Below are 23,610 nucleotides of genomic sequence, written 5' to 3'. Positions count from 1 at the left end.
CTCATATCCCTTTAGAAGAGAATTTTTACATGTCCATAGAGATACATCCAGTCTCCATTGCCTAGAGTTTTGTCCATTCTGCAAATTACCTTGCCAACCTAGATATTGTTCCCCCTAATTATTTCGGAGGGCCTTGTAAAGTTTTTGCAAAAAAAGTTTTCGAAATTCTTATCACTAAAAAAATCATGTACTAATAATACATATGAAAAATTGAGAAAATCGTCTAATTTCTGTTAGTATCCCCTAATTGCTAAAAAAGTGTCGTGAATCATAGTGAGACTATGTATTGTTTCTGTTTCCCTAGGTCATTACAGATGGTTCTGTAAAGTTTTTGCAAAAACAATTCTGAAATTAATATCACCAAAAAATTCATGTACGTTTATACACAAAATTGAGAAAATTGCCTAATTTCTATTGAGTGGTCCCTAAACTCTAAAAGAATGGCATCAACAATGGTGAGATTACAAGTATTGTTCTCCCAAGTCATTACAGAGGGTCATATAAAGTTTTGCAAAAAAAAGTGCCCAAAATTCGTATCATCAAGAGCTTTAGGTAATAACTCACATGAAAAAAATAATGAGAAACTCGCCTAATTCTTGTTGAGTGACCCTAAATGCTAAAAAAGCGACATGAATCATGGTGAAACAATATGTATTGTTCCCCTAGGTCATTAAGAAGGTTCTGTAAAGTTTTTGCAAAATAATTTCCTGAAATTCATATCACCAAAAAATTCATGTACTAACGCACATGAAAAATTGAGAAAATTATCTAATTCTTGTTAGGTGGCCCCTAATGATTACAAAGTGCCATGAATCATGGTTAGACTATAGATAGTGTTTTCCCAAGTTATTACAGAGGGTCTTGTAAAGTTTTTACCAAAAACGTGTCCGAAATTTATATCACCAAAAACTTCATGTACTAAAACACACAAAAAATGAAAAAATCATCTAATTCTTGTTGAGTGGTCTTAAATGCTAAAAAGAATGGCGTGAATCATGGTGAGGCTGCATGTATTATTCCCTAGGTTATTAAGAAGGGTCTTGTAAAGTTTTTGCAAAAAAAATTACAAAATCTATATCACCGAAAAATTTATGCACTAACACAAGAAAAATTGAGAAAAACGCCTAATTCTTGTTGAGTGGCCTCTAAATGCAAATAAAGTGGCGTAAATCATAGTGAGACTATTGTTCTCCAAGGTCATTACGGAGGGTCCTGTAAAGATATTGCTAAAAATGTGTCCGAAATTTATATCACCAAAAACATCATGAACTAACTCACATGAAAAATTGAGAAAACCGCCTAATTCCTGTTGAGTGGTCCCTAAATGCTGAAAAAGTGGTGTGATCATAGTGACACTATATGTATACTTTCCTCAGATCACTACGGAGGGTCCTGCAAAGTTTTTGCAAAAAAAATTCTCAAAATTCATATCACCAAAAAAAATCATGTAATAAGACACGAAAAATTGAGAAAATCGCTTAAATCCTACTGAGTGACCTCTAAATGCTAAAATGTGGTGTGAATCAAAGTTATGCTATAGGTATTGTTCCCTCAGGTCATTATGGAGGGTCCTGTAAAGTTTTTGCAAGAAAAATTCTCAAAATCCATATCACCAAAAAAATCATGTAATAAGACACGAAAAATTGAGAAAATCGCTTAAATCGTATTGAGTGACCTCTAAATGCTAAAAAGTGGTGTGAATCAAAGTTATGCTATAAGCATTATTCCCCCAGATCATTATGGAGGGTCTTGTAAAGTTTTTGCAAAAATAGTGTCCAAAATCCATATCACTAAAACTTCATGTATTAACACACACAAATAACTTAAAATATCACTTAATTCTTGTTGAGTGATCCTAAATGCTACGAGATGACGTAAATCATTGTGAGACTATAGCCTATAGGTATTGTTCCCCTAAGTCATTACAGAGGATCTTGTAAAGATTTTATAAAAATAGTTTCCAAAATTCATATCATCAAAAGATTCATATACTAACACACGAACAAATTAAAAAATCATCTAATTTCTATTGAATAACCCTAACTACTAATTTTTTTTTGCCTGAATCATGATATCAAGCAATCAGCCAAAAACAAAAAAGAGAGAATACTTAGCTAAGAATGCCATTCATTCCCTAATATACAAAGATTAATTAGCTTACAAAAAATATTAGTTTTGTCATATATGATTCTAAATCTAGACATTTGCGCTTTGTCGAGTAAGAGTGAGTCTTTAGCACTCTCTAACACTTCATTAAAATTGTTGTAGATAGTTATTCTATTAATCGTTGTGATCTATTTTATTAAATAATTCGCTATTTTATTGGCTTCTCTAAAATAGTAAGTAAAATTAATATCATTCTTTATGAATGAGATAGATAGTATCTTTCATAATGGCTTGAATTACAATTCATCAAAATAAAAGAAAAGAAATTACAATGTCTTTTGAAGAATTTTTCTAGCGTCGATTATTCTACTATATTAGAAGAGTGGGTATCAATATGGTATCAACATGTCTGTTAGTTGACAATACAATTTAAGTTGGGGATATTTTGGTAATACTCTCTTGTGCTACGTGTATGAAATTGGCTATTCAAAGTTCTTGCATGCGAGTATTTTGCCATTTTTTGCTTTAATTTTTTTGAAAGTTATAGCATTGCAGTTTTTTTTTTCTTTTCAAAATAATTTATTAGATCTTCTGAGACTTCCGGTAGTTTACATAATTATATACCAACTGATGATTAACATGAGTCTCCATTTTATTCTTGCTTTCATTTCTATTCATAATTTTCCTAGGTGTTTCTTTGTCTGTGTAATAATACTTTGTTTGCTCTCATAGTGTCTTATTCAGTTAAATAAATGAATATGCATTGTTTCGAAATTTTGCTCAATAAAGAAAAAAGTTGGACTCTTCTTTAGTAATAATAAATCGAAGTCTGAATTTAACCTTTGATTTATTTTCATTTCTTACAATAGCTTTATGTATGCCTCTAACCAAGGTAGGCCTTATTTTCATTTCTTAAATAGCTTTATTTATGCTAATAATTCATTTCATTTTTACTCTTATCATTTGAGGGCGTGGAAAGATTCGTTGGAATTTTGGGATTATGAATATTTATTTTAAGTGTTCCTTTTTACTTGGACCATCTGAACATTATTATCAACTAACAAGGAATGGACTTGCTTTCATGGTTGATAGGTAATGTTCATGTCAATTATAATAACTTATAACTAAAAATATTTTTGTCCTTCTGTTTTATGAATGTGATTTTCATGGCTATTCTGTTTTTTGTACGAGATAATGTAATAACTGAATAATTTGATTTCAATTAAGAGAAAGTGATTAATTTGATGAACTTTAATGATCGCTTAGGAAATTTATTCTGCAATGATAGTTTGAATCTATTTATCGTTGGTACAAATACAGATAGAGCTTGAGCTTATTAAAGTTGTAGCATCAAATATGTACGTAGTTGTGCTGGAAATTTGGGGAAAATATACTTGCAATTATATTTACACAACTATATGTACTCAAGGCTATTAATATTTTGTTGTAAATAGGTAATACCAAATGATGAAGAGACATATGGATGGAGGAAATTGTGTACTGGAGTAAGGCAATGTTTTGGGTGGACAGGCACATCTACAAGATTTTGACTTCATCTAATGAAGTTTGTACAACTTAAAAAGTATAGATGTTTAATGAGAATCTTCGTTTAATTAGGTTCTTTTCCAATGTTCCTTTAAGAAATTTGATTGGAGCATCAATCATGATCAGTAAATTTATCATTTTGATCCAAACATGTAAAAAGTACTCCAAATCACGTGTTGGCACGGGCATTAAACATCTAGTATCTTATACATAGTATATTAAGTCATTTTTTCACTTCAATTTTTTTTTTAATAATGTGAAGCATATAAAAATATTAATTTCTATTTAGTGAAAAAAAAATGAGATCAATAGATAATAAGAATTCAAAAAAGTTCTACCTTAACCTTGAATATTTCTTAAAACATAATAACCACTATCATATTGACGATTTAGATTTAATTCTAAATTAAAAGTATTAAAAATATTATACAAGTAAAAGATATATACTCAGTCAAATAAAAAGATTCGATTCTTTTTCAAATGCTTATTTTGCTTATAGAATACTTTTAGTATTTCCATAACAATCATCAATGACTCAACAGAAATAAGTTTTTTAAAATTAAAAATAATAAAATCTCAAGAATGATTAAGTTGATCAAGAATTATTATTTGAAGAAATAGAGTACAAAAAATCTCAATCTATAAGAAATCATCGAACATTTCCTTTCTAACTTTTTTGAAATTCGAATAACCCTAAGTTCAAGATTCAAGAGCAGGCTTTAAGCAACTCGGAGGTAACTCGATGCCGGTGGCGTGTCCTCTAGCATTAGCACACGATGCAATTGTAGGTTTAGAGTTATTATCAGTAATCAAATTAATATCATTAAGATTGATTTTTTGACAAGGCAAGGAAGAACTGCAATTGAAATACACAGCTACCAATGAATTTGAAGTTCCTCTTATGTTGTTGAATGTCACATCCTTGATTTGCACTAAGCTTTTCTACAAATTAAAAAAAAAATGAGAGTGAAATCAATAAATTAATACAAAATATAAAGCTTATACAAATTTTCATATTCCACATGACATAAGAAATTTGTGTGTTTGGGATACTAAAATATGTTTAATTCACAAAACAAAAAACAAAAAAACTAACTCCTTATTTTTTTCATACATCTTTCATATTCAAGAATTTCACCAATCAAGAAAAAACATTATTCAAAAAATTATTTTTATTGAACATGACTAACTATTTAGAGCAGAATCAGAACTAGGAGTTTGAAGATTCTAAAATTTAGGAAGAAAGAGAAAAATATTACAAAACATGCTTGGGGGTTCTAAATTTTAGGACCGAAAGAAAAATAATGCAAAACATGATTTTTTTTAAAAATATAAACTTTTGTTAGTAGTGTAGTGGGGTTCAAACCCACAACACTAGAGTGGAAAACATTTTCAACACTAATTTCTTAACACTGAGCTATCAATCAGTTTTGTTAGGCAGTTCACAAATATGGAATCTACAAAAAAGCTATTGGATTTATCCGAACCCCCAAACCCCATTTAGCTCTGCCCCTGCTTACAACATACTCAATATATAAAATTTGAAGGTGAAAATAAAGAAGGAAAAAAGCAATTGGTACCTGAAAACTGCAAGTATGTGAAGGACAATAATGTTGATCAATAATAATAGGATTATTCACCTTGTCCATTATAATATCCTCAAAACTAATACTTGTTGCTTCACCAACATTTGATGATGCCCAAGACTTAATCCTCATTCCATTTTGAGTAGCAATAAGAGTACAATTTTTCACATGTACATCCTTCACAACTTCATTTGGCTTATTCCCTAAGCTTCCAATGCTTATTCCATGGCCAGGGCCACAAGTGACTCCAGAAATATTAACATTTTGACTTCCAGCAAATATAGATATACAATCATCTCCAGTACCAATGTTGGAATCGAAAACTCGAATATTTGACGATAAACTAATGTGAATTCCATCGGTGTTGGGACTATCACTTGGTGCAATTATATTTACATGACTTAATGTCACGTTATTGCAATTATAGACATCGAAATGGAACATCTTGCTATTGATAGAGTGTATATCGTGCACAATTGCATTTTGGATAGAACTCAATCCAATAGTCTAAGAAAAACATTGAAAATAATATTTTAGTTAGTAACTTCACATGCACACAAAAGAAATTAATCGTAACCATAAAAAAATCAAGGAAATAACACAAACTTTATTAAATTAAACAGAAAATCGAACCAAATCGCTTATTTTGATAGGACTTGAGAAATATTTGGAGCACAAGTTCATTGTACGATTACTTTACCGAAAAAATTTGAGGTTGAAAAACCTTTGATCTGATTTATAAATTTAAAAATCCAACATAAATGATTTGATTTGATATTTGAAAAACTCGCACTAATCTGGTCATGTACCCCTAATTTGTGACCTTAGTAGTACAAACTATTTTTTTTTTAATTTTTACTTTACCTTTCACGAGAGGAGGCACAAAATGAATACAACAAAATAAGAACACAAATTAATTTACTGACCAAAGTTAAAATTTTAGTTGTGTCAAATAATGATTTGTTTTTCACTTTAACTTTCATCTAACGCTTCATCAAATAAGCAATTTTTTTAATTAAAAAGATATAAATAACGTGTAATTCAGTATAAATAATCTTAATCAAAATTATCAAATCAGAATAATTTAGACAAAAAAATATAGTATAACTAATGAAAACTGGTAAGTACTCTCCTTCATCCTTAACCAAGAGGTCTCTGGTCGAGCACTCTTAGGTACATAGTCGCCTTTGTTAGGGAGCGTTTTACCCTTCAATATGGGACCTCTCAGCACAAATTCATATTTAGTCGGGACTCCAATGTGGATACCGAACATCGAGTGGAAAAAATAAACTAATGAAAACTTACATAAGGACGAGTTGCACATTGAGATTGTCCCCAAGCAGAAGCTCCTTGTCCATCTAAAGTTCCACCTCCTTCAATCTCTAAGTTATTTAAATATTCAAAAGAAATCCAAGAACCCTTGCAAAATATTTTTGGATTTGTTGAAGCTTTAATAACTCCTTGAAATTTAACAATCAAGGATCCTTTACATGGTCCATTAAAATTTGCACCATATATCATATATGTTCCTAAAGGTATCAAAAATGTAGCGTCTCCATTCCATTTGCATGCATCCATCCAAGCTTTCAAAAATACCTTTTATTTTAAAAAATAAAATAAAAAAATAGTAAAAGAATATTTAATTAGACACCAAATTTGTTATATATACATGAGTGACAACTATATTTACTACCAACAAAGGTTATAGTGGAGTGGTAAATACTACTTTATCCTTAACCAAGAGGTCTCAGGTTTGAGTCCCCTTGGGTTCAGAATCCCCTTTGTTAGAGAGTGCTTTTACCGATTAATGTGGGACTTTCGGTGCAAATCCGAATTTAGTCAGACTCCAATATGGATATCGGACACCGAATGAAAACCAATGAATAAAAGAAGAAGACATCATTATACATGTAATAATGACTTAAATAAAATTAAAGACACACTAAAAAGTAAAATGGGACTTTAACTATGTCAAAATTGATCTTTAGCGGCAGTTAATTAACAATAATAATTTAATTGCCGCTAAATATGTTTTTTTTCATGGTAATTAGTAAATGTTCCTAACACTTATAGCAACATTGGATGCAATGACAATTAACTAATGTTAATAAAGACATTAACATTTTTTGTTAATATACATATTAATCGCTGCTAAAAGCTATTTTGTTGTAGTGTTTGTATATATATATAAATGACAATTAATTAAAACACCGGATGAGAAACCAAAAAAACCTATACTTACTCATTTTGAAAAAAAGAAGAAGACATTGTTATACATGTAATAATGACTTAAATAAAAATAAAGACACGTTAAAAAGTAAAAATGGGACTTTTGCTATGTTAAAATTGATCTTTAGCGGCAATTAATTATCAATAATTTAATTACTGCTAAATATTTTTTTTTCATGATAATTTGTAAATGTTTCTAAACTTATAGCGATATTGAATGTAATGACAATTAACTAATATTGATAAAGATATAAACACTCTTTGTTAATGTGCATATTAATTACAGTTATAGTGTTTGTGTGTATATAAAAAATGACAATTAATTAAAAATGCATTAAAAGGTAAAATGATTGGTTCACACCTCACTATCATCTGTCACTCCATCTGCTTTGGCACCATAGGAAATGACACTAAAAATTTTGTCATCAGCATTAGTGCGTACAAAAATAAGGCTTAATATAAAAACTATTTTCAAACAAAATTTTGAAGCCATTTATATTTTGTTCTTCGTTCTTTATCTTTTCTTTTTTCACTTGTGTTTATATACACCTTTTTTTCACCTCATATTTTGACTTTCCAGTTGACTCAATTATACCGAAGAGATTTGTTTTCCTTTCACTCTTTTCAAATTATAGTTCCTTCATTAAACTATTTCCTTAATAGTCTTGACAAATATTATTTTTGACAATTTATATTCAATTATTACACCCAAAATATTTGTTTGGATTTAGTGAGTTGCAAAGAAAGAAAAATGAATATATATCATGGTATGTTGAATGAATATCTGGTAAGTTGAATGAATATCATGGTATGTTGAATGAATATCTGGTTAGTTGAATGAATATCATGGTATGTTGAATGAATATCATGGTAAGTTGAATGAATATCATGATAAGTTGACTGAAATACCAGCTAGGCTTATGAGAATCGTTAGGTTGTATTAGCCGTGGACATGGTATGATAGATATCGAATATATACCAGATCGAAATAAAAAATTTTAACATCGTGATTCAGGTTTTATGGTATTTGATATGTTTTTTTTAAGAAGTTTGGTATTCAGTATGGTATTTGATATTTATAAAAACAATACCAAAATAGGAATACTGCACCTAACTAATTATTTATATGTTGAAATTTTGATTACTCTATCTTGATTTAAATGTTCGCTTTGGGTAATTGATTAACAAAGAGAATTGTTTGTACTTTATTTTGAATATTTTTATATGTATAAGGTAAGTATGATATAATTGAGACGTTTTAAAAAAAATCAAAGTAATAATTCTTTATTATACGAATATGTGTAAGTTAAAAACTTGAAGTTGACTAACTATAGTAAACAATTACAATACCATAAATACCAAAATCAATTTTTAAAATATCAAATCATACCGAATTAATTTGATATGATAATGAAATAATATTTTTAGATCATAAATCAAATAACCGTACCATACTTTTCAATACCGTATCATACTCACCCCTAGATTGTACTGTTATTTACTAGAGACTGTTAATTTTTTGAAATGAAATGAGTGTCATTGTGAATAGCGAATTTTTACTATAAAAGTAGCTCAAAATTATATTTTGTTAACATCATTTGTGAGTTGACTATAGATATATTTTTTTATTAATCAAGTTAGATGATCTCACATTACACTGCATATACGCAAAATAAAAGAACAAAAATAAATATTGAGTGAAAAAATTGCGATTATGAGCTGATTGCGATATGCAATAGTACAATTGATTATGTCCGTCTAGGTCCGAGATAACCTTTTGTTTCATATTCCTGGGGCTATTTACAATTAACCAATTAAAAAGTCTCAGATATATGTACTAGCATCACATTTTTGATGCAGTCATCGATTCTTCCGAGAGGTTATAATTATCGCGAGCAAAGATATTATAATGACGGTCTGCTTCCATGAATTCCATCTATATTAAATCTCTCAATATTGGAATAGCTTATATAGTCATGATTCAGTAAATAAATTGACATGAAACCCAAAGGAAATGATTTTAAGTACTTAAATTGACATGATATTCTATGAAAAATAATTTCGAATACTTGAATTGACGTGAAACATTTTGATGTAGTAAACAATTGTATGTTTAGTAAACTTTTGTACTAGAGATACTAGATTTTGAGATTGACTTAACTTTTGCACTTCTTATTTTTACTTATGAAAGAATGAGTTTTAAAACTATTTACTTTATTGTTTATTTCTTCCACATTTCTTTAAAATGTTTCTATGTTGGCAAATTGTTGATTCATCTATGGGGGAATTTGGGAGGCCCTATCATGATAATAAGATACCAACGTGTCTAGATTGATCACTAGCCTTACAGGCACAAGAGCTAGAGTTTGGTAGAAACTTGCATATTTATACGATAACGCCTGTATTTATCTTCTAAGAGGCTATAGGACATCTTTAAAAAAAAAAAAATCTATTCTTTGATTTTTCTTTATCATGTTGATTGGCTATCTCTTGAGTTTCGAGACTTCATGTTTTATTCTCTCACATATCATATGATTTTGTTAAAAAAATGTTCAAAATTTATATCACCAAAAACGTCATATACTAATTCACATGAAAAATTGAGAAAACCGCCTAATTTCGGTTGAGTGGTCCCTAAATGTTGAAAAAGTGGCGTGGTCATAGTGGCACTATACGTATTGTTTTCCCATGTTATTACAGAGGATCTTGTAAAGTTTTTGCAAAAAAAATTCTCAAAATCCATCACCAAAAAATTCATGTTATAAGACACGAAAAAATTGAGAAAATCGCTTACATCTTATTGAGTGACCTCTAAATGCTAAAAAGTGGCGCGAATCAAAGTTATGCTATATGTATTGTTCCCTCAGGTCATTATGGAGGGTCTTGTAAAGTTTTTACAAAAAAAAGTATCCGAAATCCATATCACTAAAACTTCGCGTACTAACACACAAATAACTGAAAAACCACTTAATTCTTGTTGTGTGACCCTAAATACTAAAATATGACGTGAATCATTGTGAGACTATAGGTATTGTTCCCCTAGGTCATTACAAAAAAAATTGCCTGAATCATGATATCAAGTAATCCGCCGAAAAACAAAAGAGAGAATACTTAGCTAAAGAATGTTACATATTCTCTAATCTACAAAGATTAATTAGCATAAAAAAATTTGACCTTGTCATAGTTGATCCTAAATCTAGGCATTTGCGCTTTGTCGAGAAAGAATGAGGCTTACCCTTCGGGGTGGCCTAGTGATTTGGGCATGGACTTTCATATTGGAGGTTTCAAGTTTGAAACCCCTTGCCAGTGAAAGCAAGGGGTTTGCCTTTTGGGTCGAGCTTGTCGCACCGGGCTTGCCTAGTGCGGGTTACCTCTCCTATGTGGTTTGCGAGCTATTGCATAGGAGCGGGGTTTTTACCATATGCACACCCAAAAGGTAGCGGCTGTGGGTTTTCCTTGTCGTAAAAAAGAAGAAGAGAAAGAATGAGCCTTTAGCACTCTCTAACACTTCAGTAAAATTGTTGTAGATAGTTAATCGTTGTGATCTATTTCATTAGATAATCCGCTACTTTATTAGCTTCTCTAAAATAGTGAGTGAAATTTATATCAATTCTTATCAATGAGATAGATAGTATCTTTTATAATGGCTCGAATCACAACTCATCAAAATAAAAGAAAAGAAATCACAATGTCTTTTAAAGAATTTTTCTAGCGTCGATTATATCTTATACATAGTATATTAAGTCATTTTTTCACTTCAATTCTTTTTTAATAATGTGAAGCATATAAAAATATTTTTGAATTTCTATTTAGTGAAAAAAATTGAGATCAATGGATAATAAAAATTTTAAAAAAGTATTGCCTTAACTTTGAATGTTTCTTAAAATATAAGTCCCACTAATCACAATCATATTAACGTTTAGACTTAATTCTGAATTAAAAGTATTAAAAAAATTATACAAGTAAAAGATAAAACTCTTACCGATATAATCAATAAAAAAAAAGCTCGATTTTTGTTCAAATGCTCATTTTGCTTATAGAATACTGCTAACATTTCTGTAACAATCATCATGCCTCAACAAAAAGAAGTTTTTCAAAATTAAAAATAATAAAATCCCATATATGATCAATAATGTCTCAAGAATGATCCAGTGGATTAAGAATTATTATTTGAAGAAATCGATCGAGTACAAAAAAATCTCAATCTATAAGAAATCATCGAACGTTCTCTTTCTAACTTTTTTAAAATTCAAATAACCCTAAGTTCAAGATTCAAGAGCAGGCTTTAAGCAACTCGGAGGTAACTCGATGCCGGTGGCGTGTCCTATGGCATTAGCACACGTTGCAATTGTAGGTTTAGCGTTATTATCAGTAATCAACTTAATATCATTAAGATTGATTTTTTGACAAGGCAATGAAGAACTGCAATTGAAATTCACTGCCACCAATGAATTTGAAGTTCCCCTTATGTTGTTGAATATCACATCCTTGATTTGCACTAAGCTTTTCTACAAATAAAAAAAAAATGAGAGTGAAATCAATAAATTAATACAAAGTATAAAGCTTATACAAATTTTCATATTTCACATGACATAAGAAATTTGTGTGTTTGGGATACTAAAATATGTTTAATTCACAAAACAAAACAAAAAAATTAACTCCTTATTTTTTTCATGTATCTTTCATATTCAAGAATTTCACCAATCAAGAAAAAATATTATCCAAAAAATTATTTTTATTGAACATGACTAACTATTAGAGGCAGAATCAGAATTATGAGTTTGGGGATTCTAAATTTTAGGACGAAAGCGAAAAATATTACAAAACATGTTTGATGGATTTAAATTTTAGGGGGGAAGAGAAAAATATTATAAAACATGCTTAGGGTTCTAAATTTTAGGACGGAAGAGAAAAATATTACAAAACATGTTTGGGAGTTTTAAATTTTAGGGCGGAAGAGAAAAATATTACAAAACATTCTTGGGGGTTCTAAATTTTAGGACGGAAAGAGAAATATTGCAAAAACATGTTTTTAAAAATAAATAAATTAATAGAAACTTTTGTTAGTAGTGGGTAGTGGGGTACAAACCCACAACACTAGAGTGGAAAACATTTTCACCACTAATTTCTTAATATTGAACTATCAATCAATTTTGTTAGGCAGTTCACAAATACAAAATCTACAAAAAAACTATTGAATTTGTCCGAACCCCCAAACCCCACTTAGCTCCGCCCCTCCTTACAACATACTCAATATATAAAATTTGAAGGTGAAAAGAAGGGAAAAAGCAATTGGTACCTGAAAACTGCAAGTATGTGAAGGACAATAATGTTGATCAATAATAATAGGATTATTCACCTTGTCCATTATAATATCCTCAAAACTAATACTTGTTGCTTCACCAACATTTGATGATGCCCAAGACTTAATCCTCATTCCATTTTGAGTAGCTATAAGAGTACAATTTTTAACATGTACATCCTTGACAACTTCATTTGGCTTATTCCCTAAGCTTCCGATGCTTATTCCATGGCCAGGGCCACAAGTGACTCCAGAAATATTAATGTTTTGACTTCCAGCAAATATAGATATACAATCATCTCCAGTACCAATGTTGGAATCAAAAACTCGAATATTTGACGATGTGCTAATGTGAATTCCATCGGTGTTAGGACTATCGCTTGGTGCAATTATGTTAACATGACTTAATGTCACGTTATTGCAATTATAGACATCGAAATGGAACATCTTGCTATTGATAGCGTGTATATCGTGCACAATTGCATTTTGGATAGAACTCAATCCAATAGTCTAAAAAAACATTGAAAATAATATTTAGTTAGTAATTAACTTCACATTATAATTTCAAATGCACACAAAAACATAATAAATCGAAACCATAAAAAGATCAAGGAAATAACACAAACTTTATTAAGTTAAATCGAAAATAGAATCAAATCGCATATTTTGATAGGACTTAAGAATATTTGGAGCATAAGTTCATTATTTGTTTGTATGATTACTTTACCCAAAAAAATTCGAAAAACCCAAAAAATCCGAGGTTGAAAAACTCAAAATTTATTAGTTTGATTTGATTTATCAATTTTAAAATCCGATACAAATAATTCGATTTGATATTTGAAAAACTCGCACTAATCCGATCATGTACCCCAAATTTGTGACCTAATAGTAGTACAAACTATTTTTAAAATATTTACTTTACCTTTCACAAGAGGAGGCACAAAATGAATACAATAAAATAAGAACACAAATTAATATACTGACCAAAATTAAAATTTTAATTGTGTCAAATAATGATTTATTTTTCACTTTAACTTTCATCTAATGCTTCATCAAATAAGCATTTTTTTTAATTAAAAAAGAAATAGATAACGTGAAATTCAGTATAAATAATCTTAATCAAAATAATTTAGACAAAAAAATATAGTATAACTAATGAAAACTGGTAAGTACTCCTTCATCCTTAACCAAGAGGTTTCAGGTTCGAGGCCTCTTGGGTACAAAGTCACCTTTGTTAAGGAGCACTTAACCTTCTCAATATGGGACCTCCCAGCACAAATTTAAATTTAGTTGGGATTTCAACGTGGATAAAAAAAACTAATGAAAACTTACATAAGGACGAGTTGCACATTGAGGGTTTCTCCAAGCAGAAGCTCCTTGTCCATCTAAAGTTCCACCCCCTTCAATCTCTAAGTTATTTAAATGTTCAAAAGAAATCCAAGAATCCTTGCAAAATATTTTAGGATTTGTTGAAGCCTTAATAACTCCTTGAATTTTAACAATTAAGGATCCTTTACATGGTCCAATAAAATTTGCACCATATATCATATATGTTCCTAAAGGTATCAAAAATGTAGCGTCTCCATTCCATTTGCATGCATCCATCCAAGCTTTCAAAAATACCTTTTATTTATAAAAAAGTAAAAAAATTAGTAAAAGAATATTTAATTAGACACTAAATTTGTTATATATACATGAGTGACAACTATATTTACTACCAACGAGGGTTGTGGTGGAGTGGTAAGTACTACTTTATCCTTAATCAAGAGGTCTAGGGTTTGAGTCCCCTTGGGTTCGGAATCCCCTTTGTTAGGGAGTGCTTTTACCCACCAATGTGGGACTTCCGGTGCAAATTCGAATTTAATCGAACTCCAATATGGATACCGAACACCGGATGAAAACCAATGAATAAAAGAAGAAGACATCATTATACATGTAATAATGACTTAAATAAAATTAAAGACACTTAAAAGTAAAATGGGACTTTTACTATGTCAAAACTAATCTTTAGCGGCAATTAATTAACAATAATAATTTAATTGCCACTAAATATGTTTTTTTTTCATGGTAATTGGTAAATGCCCCTAACACTTATAGCAACATTGGATGCAATAACAATTAACTAATGTTGATAAAGACATTAACACTTTTTGTTAATATGCATATCAATTGCAACTAAAAGCTGTTTTTATTGTAGTGTTTGCATATATATAAAAATGACAATTAATTAAAACACCGAGTGAAAAACAAAAAAACCTATATTTACTCATTTACAAAAAAGAAGAAGAAGACATTGTTTTACATGTAATAATGAATTAAATAAAAATAAAGACACATAAAAAAGAAAAAAAATGGGACTTTTTGCTATGTCAAAACTGATCTTCAGTGGCAAGTAATTATCAATAATTTAATTATCGCTAAATATGTTTTTTTCATGATAATTAGTAAATGTCTCTAAAACTTATAGCGACATTGAATGTAATGACAATTAACTAATGTTGGTAAAAATATCAACACTCTTTGTTAATGTACATATTGTTTACCGCTAAAAGCTATTTTTGCTATATAACGTGTGTATATAAAAAATGACAAATAATTAAAAATGCATTTAAAGGTAAAGTGATTGGTTCACACCTCGCTATCATCTGTCACTCCATCTGCTTTGGCACCATAGGAAATGACACTAAAATTTTTGTCATCAGCATTAGTGCATACAAAAATAAGGTTTAATATAAAAACTATTTTCAAACAAAAATTTGAAGCCATTTATGTTTTGTTCTTTGTTCTTTATTTTTTTCTTTTTTCACTTGTGTTTATATACACCTTCTTTTCCCCTCATATTTTGACTTCCCAAATGACTCAATTATACCTAAGAGATTTGTTGTCCAATCACCCTTTTCAAATTGTGGTTCCTTCATTAAACTATTTCCTTAATAGTCTTGACAAATATTATTTTTGACAATTTATATTCAATTATTAGTGAGTTGCAAAGAAAGAAAAATGAATATATATCATGGTATGTTGAATGAATATCATGGTAAGTTGAATGAATATCATGGTAAGTTGACTGAACCACCAGCTAGGCTTATGAGAATCGTTGTATTAGCGGTGGACATGGTATGGTAGATATCGAATATATCATATCGAAATAAAAGATTTTAACATCGTGATTCAGATTTTATGGTATTTGATATGTATTTTAAAAAGTTTGGTATTCAGTATGGTATTTGATATTTATAAAAAACAATACCAAAATACGAATACCGCACCTAACTAATTATTTATATGTTGAAATTTTGATTACTCTATCATGATTTAAATGTTTGTTTTGGGTGATTGATTAACAAAGACAATTGTTTGTACTTTATCTTGAATATTTTTTACATGTATAAGGTATTAGTATGATATAATATTTGAGACGTTTTTAAAAAAGTCAAAGTCATAATTCTTTATTATATGAATATATGTAAGTTAAAAACTTGAAGTTGACCAAACTATAGTAAACGATTTACAATACCATAAAGTACCAAATCGATCTATAAATACCAAATCATACCGAATTAATTTGATATGATAATGAAATAATATTTTTAAAAAATTGTAAATCAAATAACCGTATCAAACTTTTCAATACCGTATCATGCTCACCCCTAGATTGTACTGTTATTTACTAGAGACTGTTAATTTTTTGAAATTAAATTAGTGTCATTGTGTATAGCGAATTTTTACTAGTAGCTCAAAATTATATTTTGTTAACATCATTTGTGAGTTGACTATAGATATTTTTTTTTTATCAATCAAGTTAGATGATCTCACATTGCACTGCATATACGCAAAATAAAAGAACAAAAATAAATATTGAGTGAAAAAATTGCGATTATGAGCTGATTGCGATATGCAATAGTAAAATTGATTATGTCCGTCTAGGTCCGAGATAATTCTTTGTTCCATAGCTCTGGGGCTATATTTATAATTAATCAACTAAAAAGTCTTAGGTGTACTAGCGTCACATCTTTGATGAAGTCATCGATTCTTTCGAGAGGTTATAATTATCGCGAGCAAAGATATTATAATGACGATCTGCTTCCATGAATTCCATCTATATTAAATCTCTCAATATTGGAATAGCTTATATAGTCATGATTCAGTAAATAAATTGACATGAAACCCAAAGGAAAATGATTTTAAGTACTTAAATTGACATGATATTCTATGGAAAATAATTTCGAATACTTGAATTGACTTGAAACATTTTGATGCAGTAAACAATTGTATGTTTAGTAAACTTTTGTACTAGCGATACTAGATTTTGAGATTGACTTAACTTTTGCACTTCTTATTTTTACTTATGAAAAGAATGAGTTTTAAAACTATTTACTTTATTGTTTATTTCTTCCACATTTCTTAAAAATGTTTCTATGTTGGCAAATTGTTGATTCATATATGGGGGAATTTGGTAGGCCCTATCATGATAATAAGATACCAACGTGTCTAGATTGATCACTAGCCTTACAGTTACAACAGCTAGAGTTTAGTAGAGACTTGCAGATTTATACGATAACGCCTGTATTTATCTTCGAGAGGCTATAGGACATCTCAAAAAAAAATTCTATTCTTTGATTTTTCTTTATCATGTTGATTGGCTATCTCTTGAGTTTCGAGACTTCATGTCTTATTCTCTCACATATCGTATGATTTTGTTAAAAAAGTGTCCGAAATTTATATCACCAAAAACGTCATGTACTAATTCACATAAAAAATTGAGAAAATCGCCTAATTCCTGTTGAGTGTTGATAAAGTGGCGTGGTCATAGTGGCACTATATGTATTGTTTTCCCATGTCATTACGGAGGGTCCTATAAAGTTTTTGCAAAAAATTTTCTCAAAATCCATCACCAAAAAATTCATGTTATAAGACACGAAAAAATTGGGAAAATCGCTTACATCTTATTGAGTGACCTCTAAATGCTAAAAAGTGTTGTGAATCAAAGTTATGCTATAGGTATTGTTTCCCCAAATCATTATGGAGGGTCTTGTAAAGTTTTTACAAAAAAAAGTGTCCGAAATCCATATCACTACAACTTCATGTACTAACACACACATAACTGAAAAAACCACTTAATTCTTGTTGTGTGACCCTAAATATAAAATATCATTGTGAGACTATAGGTATTGTTCCCCTTGGACATTACAGAGGATCTTGTAAGGATTTTATAAAAATAGTTTTCAAAATTCATATCATCAAAAAAAATCATATACTAACACACACAAACAAATTAAAAGATCATCTAATTTTTGTTGAATAACCCCAAACTACTAAAAAAATTGCCTGAATCAATGATATCAAGTAATCAGATGAAAAACAAAAGAGAGAATACTTAGCTAAAGAATGTCACATATTCTCTAATCTACAAAGATTAATTAGCATAAAAAAAATTGACCTTGTCATAGTTGATCCTAAATCTAGGCATTTGCGCTTTGTCGAGAAAGAATGAGGCTTACCATTCGGGGTGGCCTAGTGGTTTGGGCTTGGATTTCCATGTTGGAGGTTTCAAGTTTGAAATCCCTTGCCAGCGAAAGCAAGGGGTTTGCTTTCTGGGTCGAGCTTGTCGCACCAAGCTTGCCTAGTACGGGTTACCTCTCCTATGTGGTTTGCGAGTTATTGCATAGGAGCGGGGGTTTTACCATGTGCACACCCAAAAAGTAGCAGCTGCGGGTTTCCCTTGTCATCAAAAAAAGAAGAAGAGAAAGAATGAGCCTTTAGCACTCTCTAACACTTACGTAAAATTGTTGTAGATAGTTAATCGTTGTGATCTATTTCATTAGATAATTCGCTACTTTATTAGCTTCTCTAAAATAGTGAGTGAAATTTATATCAATTCTTATCAATGAGATAGATAGTATCTTTTATAATGGCTCGAATCACAACTCATCAAAATAAAAGAAAAGAAATCATAATGTCTTTTGAAATTTTTTTCTAGAGTCAATTATATCTAATACGTAGTATATTATGTCATTTTTTCACTTCATTTTTTTTTAATAATGTAAAGCATATAAAAATATTTTTGAATTTCTATTTAGTGAAAAAAATTGAGATCAATAGATAATATATATGAATTTAAAAAAGTACTGCCTTATCTTGAATGTTTCTTAAAACATAAGTCCCACTAATCACAATCTTATTAACGTTTAGACTTAATTCTGAATAAAAAGTATTAAAAAAATTATACAAGTAAAAGATAAAACTCTTATCGATATAATCAATCAAATAAAAAAGCTCAATTCTTTCAAATGCTCATTTTGCTTATAGAATACTACTAACATTTATGTAACAATCATCATCAACGCCTCAACAGAAAGAAGTTTTTAAAATTTAAAAATAATAAAATCTCATATAAGATCAATAATATATATATCAAGAATGATTAAGTGGATTAAGAATTATTATTTGAAGAAATCGAGTACAAAAAAATCCTCAATCTATAAAAAACCATCGAATGTTCTCTTTCTAACTTTTTCAAAATTCGAATAACCCTAAGTTCAAGATTCAAGAACAGGCTTTAAGCAACTCGGAGGTAACTCGATGCCGGTGGCTTGTCCTATGGCATTAGCACACGATGCGATTGTAGGTTTAGCGTTATTATCAGTAATCAACTTAATATCATTAAGATTGATTTTTTGACAAGGTAATGAAGAACTGCAATTGAAATTCATAGCTACCAATGAATTTGAAGTTCCTCTTATGTTGTTGAAAGTCACATCCTTGATTTGCACTAAGCTTTTCTAAAAATTAAAAAAAATGAGAGTGAAATCAATAAATTAATACAAAGTATAAAGCTTATACAAATTTTTATATTTCACATGACCTAAGAAATTTGTGTGTTTGGGATACTAAAATATGTTTAATTCACAAAACAAAACAAAAAAAATAACTCATTTTTTTTATACATCTTTCATATTCAAGAATTTCACCAATCAAGAAAAAATATCATCCAAAAAATTATTTTTATTGAACATGACTAACGATTAGAGGTGGAACCAGAACTAGGAGTTTGGGGATTCTAAATTTTAGGACCAAAGAGAAAAATATTACAAAACATGTTTGGAAGTTTAAAATTTTAGGGCGGAAGAGAAAAATATTACAAAACATTCTTAGGGGTTCTAAATTTTAGGACGGAAAAAAAAATAATTGCAAAACATGTTTTTTTTTTTTAAAAAAAAATATAGAAACTTTTGTTAGTAGTGGGTAGTGGGGTTCAAACCCACAACACTAGAGTGGAAAACATTTTCACCACTAATTTCTTAACACTGAGCTATCAATCAGTTTTGTTAGGCAGTTCACAAATACAGAAACTACAAAAAAACTATTGGATTTGTCCGAAAAACCCCACTTAGCTCCGTCCCTGCTTACAACATACTCAATATATAAAATTTGAAGGTGAAAAGAAGGAAAAAAACGATTGGTACCTGAAAACTGCAAGTATGTGAAGGACAATAATGTTGATCAATAATAATAGGATTATTCACCTTGTCCATTATAATATCCTCAAAACTAATACTTGTTGCTTCACCAACATTTGATGATGCCCAAGACTTAATCCTCATTCCATTTTGAGTAGCTATAAGAGTACAATTTTTAACATGTACATCCTTAACAACTTCATTTGGCTTATTCCCTAAGCTTCCAATGCTTAATCCATGGCCAGGGCCACAAGTACCTCCAGAAATATTAACATTTTGACTTCCAGCAAAGATAGATATACAATCATCTTCAGTATCAATGTTGAAATCAAAAACTCGAATATTTGACGATAAACTAATGTGAATTCCATCAGTGTTGGGACTATCACTTGGTGCAATTATATTTACATGACTTAATGTCACGTTATTGCAATTATAGACATCGAAATGGAACATCTTGCTATTGATAGCGTGTATATCGTGCACAATTGCATCTTGGATAGAACTCAATCCAATAGTCTAAAAAACCATTGAAAATAATATTTAGTTAGTAACTTCACAAACAAGAGCGAGTTGCTCGGATGGTAAGCACCCCTCACTTCCAACCCGAAAGTTGCGAGTTCGAGTCACCAAGGGAGCAAATGGGGTGGGAGTTCCTAGGGAGGGTAAAAAAAAAAAGTTAGTAACTTCACATTGTAATTTCAAATGCACACAAAAAAATAATAAATCGTAACCATAAAAAGATCAAGGAAATAACACAAACTTTATTAAGTTAAATAAAAAATCCAACCAAATCGCATATTTTGATAGGACTAAAGAATATTTGGAGCATAAGTTCATTATTTGTTTGTATGATTACTTTACCCAAAAAAATCCAAAAAATCCAAAAATCCGAGGTTGAAAAACCCAAATTTTATTAGTTTGATTTGATTTATCAATTTTAAAATCCGACACAAATAATTCGATTTGATATTTGAAAATCCGCACCAATCCGGTCTTGTACCCCAAATTTGTGACCTAATAGTAGTACAAACTATTTTTAAAAATTTTTACTTTACCTTTCACAAGAGGAGGCACAAAATGAATACAATAAAATAAGAACACAAATTAATATACTGACCAAAATTAAAATTTTAATTGTGTCAAATAATGATTTATTTTTCACTTTAACTTTCATCTAATGCTTCATCAAATAAGCATTTTTTTTAATTAAAAAAGAAATAGATAACGTGAAATTCAGTATAAATAATCTTAATCAAAATAATTTAGACAAAAAAATATAGTATAACTAATGAAAACTGGTAAGTACTCCTTCATCCTTAACCAAGAGGTTTCAGGTTCGAGGCCTCTTGGGTACAAAGTCAACCTTTGTTAAGGAGCACTTAACCTTCCCAATATGGGACCTCCCATCACAAATTCAAATTTAGTCGAGACTTCAATGTGGATACTGGAAAAAAAAAACTAATGAAAACTTACATAAGGACGAGTTGCACATTGAGGGTTTCTCTGTAATGAATCTCCTTGTCCATCTAAAGTTCCACCCCCTTCAATCTCTAAGTTATTTAAATGTTCAAAAGAAATCCAAGAATCCTTGCAAAATATTTTAGGATTTGTTGAAGCCTTAATAACACCTTGAATTTTAACAATTAAGGATCCTTTACATGGTCCAATAAAATTTGCACCATATATCATATATGTTCCTAAAGGTATCAAAAATGTAGCGTCTCCATTCCATTTGCATGCATCCATCCAAGCTTTCAAAAATACCTTTTATTTATAAAAAAGTAAAAAAATTAGTAAAAGAATATTTAATTAGACACTAAATTTGTTATATATACATGAGTGACAACTATATTTACTACCAACAAAGGTTATAGTGGAGTGGTAAATACTACTTTATCCTTAACCAAGAGGTCTCAGGTTTGAGTCCCCTTGGGTTCAGAATCCCCTTTGTTAGAGAGTGCTTTTACCGATTAATGTGGGACTTTCGGTGCAAATCCGAATTTAGTCAGACTCCAATATGGATATCGGACACCGAATGAAAACCAATGAATAAAAGAAGAAGACATCATTATACATGTAATAATGACTTAAATAAAATTAAAGACACTTAAAAGTAAAATGGGACTTTTACTATGTCAAAACTAATCTTTAGCGGCAATTAATTAACAATAATAATTTAATTGCCACTAAATATGTTTTTTTTTCATGGTAATTGGTAAATGCCCCTAACACTTATAGCAACATTGGATGCAATAAGAATTAACTAATGTTGATAAAGACACTAACACTTTTTGTTAATATACGTATTAATCGCTGCTAAAAGCTATTTTTGTTGTAGTGTTTGTATATATATAAAAATGATAATTAATTAAAACACCGGATGAGAAACCAAAAAAACCTATACTTACTAATTTTGAAAAAAAGAAGAAGACATTGTTATACATGTAATAATGACTTAAATAAAAATAAAGACACATTAAAAAGTAAAAATGGGACTTTTGCTATGTAAAAATTGATCTTTAGCGGCAATTAATTATCAATAATTTAATTACCGCTAAATATGTTTTTTTTCATGATAATTAGTAAATGTTTCTTAAACTTATAGCGATATTGAATGTAATGACAATTAACTAATATTGATAAAAATATCAACATTCTTTGTTAATGTGCATATTAATTATAGCTAAAAGTTGTTTTTGTTATAGTGTTTGTATGTAGGGGTGTACATAGGTCGGTTTGGTTTGGTTTTTCATTAAAAAAAACCTAAACCAATTATGTCGGTTTATTAAATCTAAATACCAAATCAAACCACGCAAAGTCGGTTTTTTCGGTTTCGGTTTTAGTCGGTTCTTTCGGTTTTTTTCGGTTTTTCGGTTTTTTACAAGTTAACGGTGTTTGAAAAAGAGATCAAATATATTTTCACCTACCTGTGTGATAATCTAAACTTAAGAAATGTTAAATGAATAGAAATTTTCGTAAAGACGGTAAAATTCACATGAGTACAAATTTTTTTTTTTGAAATATCAACGTTCATTATGTTAAATTAATAAGATTAAAAGATACGGTCAAACTAAATACAAAATGAAATATTTACAAAACAAATTGTTAATTTCGAATTTGAAAAACTATAACAATATAATTGTAACTTCGGATCTTAATACAAAATAAAATATTTACAAATTTTGCAAGCCCAAATTTGAAATAAAATATATAAACATTGAAAACTATAAACTAACTAAAAATATATTAACAAAGTAGATTATAAATAATATTTTTTATCTATAAATAAAATTAAATTATATTGAATGAATGGGAAAGACGTGGGTCTAGCCAGACCCCTGACATCGGGTGACAAACCTTGATGATGGCAATTTCAAAA

The 23,610-nt window shown here is 29.5% G+C and overlaps 2 protein-coding genes across 2 annotated transcripts; both read right to left on the bottom strand.

The window, feature by feature from the left end:
- Positions 1 to 4,350: 4,350 nt before the first annotated feature.
- Positions 4,351 to 5,681, bottom strand: LOC107059089 (exopolygalacturonase-like). Its single transcript, XM_015305500.1, has 2 exons — positions 5,232 to 5,681; positions 4,351 to 4,593 (listed from the first exon to the last, which is right to left on the bottom strand). Exons 1-2 carry the CDS (start codon positions 5,679 to 5,681, stop codon positions 4,351 to 4,353), a joined length of 693 nt encoding a protein of 230 aa, XP_015160986.1.
- A 6,050-nt stretch (positions 5,682 to 11,731) lies between these two features.
- LOC107059088 (exopolygalacturonase-like) lies at positions 11,732 to 20,747 on the bottom strand (the record flags this gene model as incomplete). The annotated part of the gene is made up of 3 exons (XM_015305499.1): positions 11,732 to 11,974; positions 12,766 to 13,278; positions 20,235 to 20,747. Coding segments are annotated over 3 exons (1,269 nt in total), but the record flags the coding sequence as incomplete, so codon positions are not given.
- Between the last annotated feature and the right edge of the window lie 2,863 nt (positions 20,748 to 23,610).

This window comes from Solanum tuberosum, unplaced genomic scaffold (genome assembly GCF_000226075.1).
Source record: "Solanum tuberosum cultivar DM 1-3 516 R44 unplaced genomic scaffold, SolTub_3.0 scf00808, whole genome shotgun sequence".
Classification (NCBI taxonomy): Eukaryota; Viridiplantae; Streptophyta; class Magnoliopsida; order Solanales; family Solanaceae; genus Solanum; species Solanum tuberosum.
This window is presented reverse-complemented; position numbering and strand designations above follow the sequence as displayed.

What these genes read in the sequence shown, in the direction of transcription:
- LOC107059089 (XM_015305500.1), bottom strand. Translation starts at nt 5,681, where the DNA reads ATGTTCCATTTCGATGTCTATAATTGCAATAACGTGACATTAAGTCAT. An exon ending in CACATACTTGCAGTTTTCAG is followed by an intron (nt 4,594 to 5,231) that starts GTACCAATTGCT and finishes TTTAATTTGTAG; the next exon opens with AAAAGCTTAGTGCAAATCAA.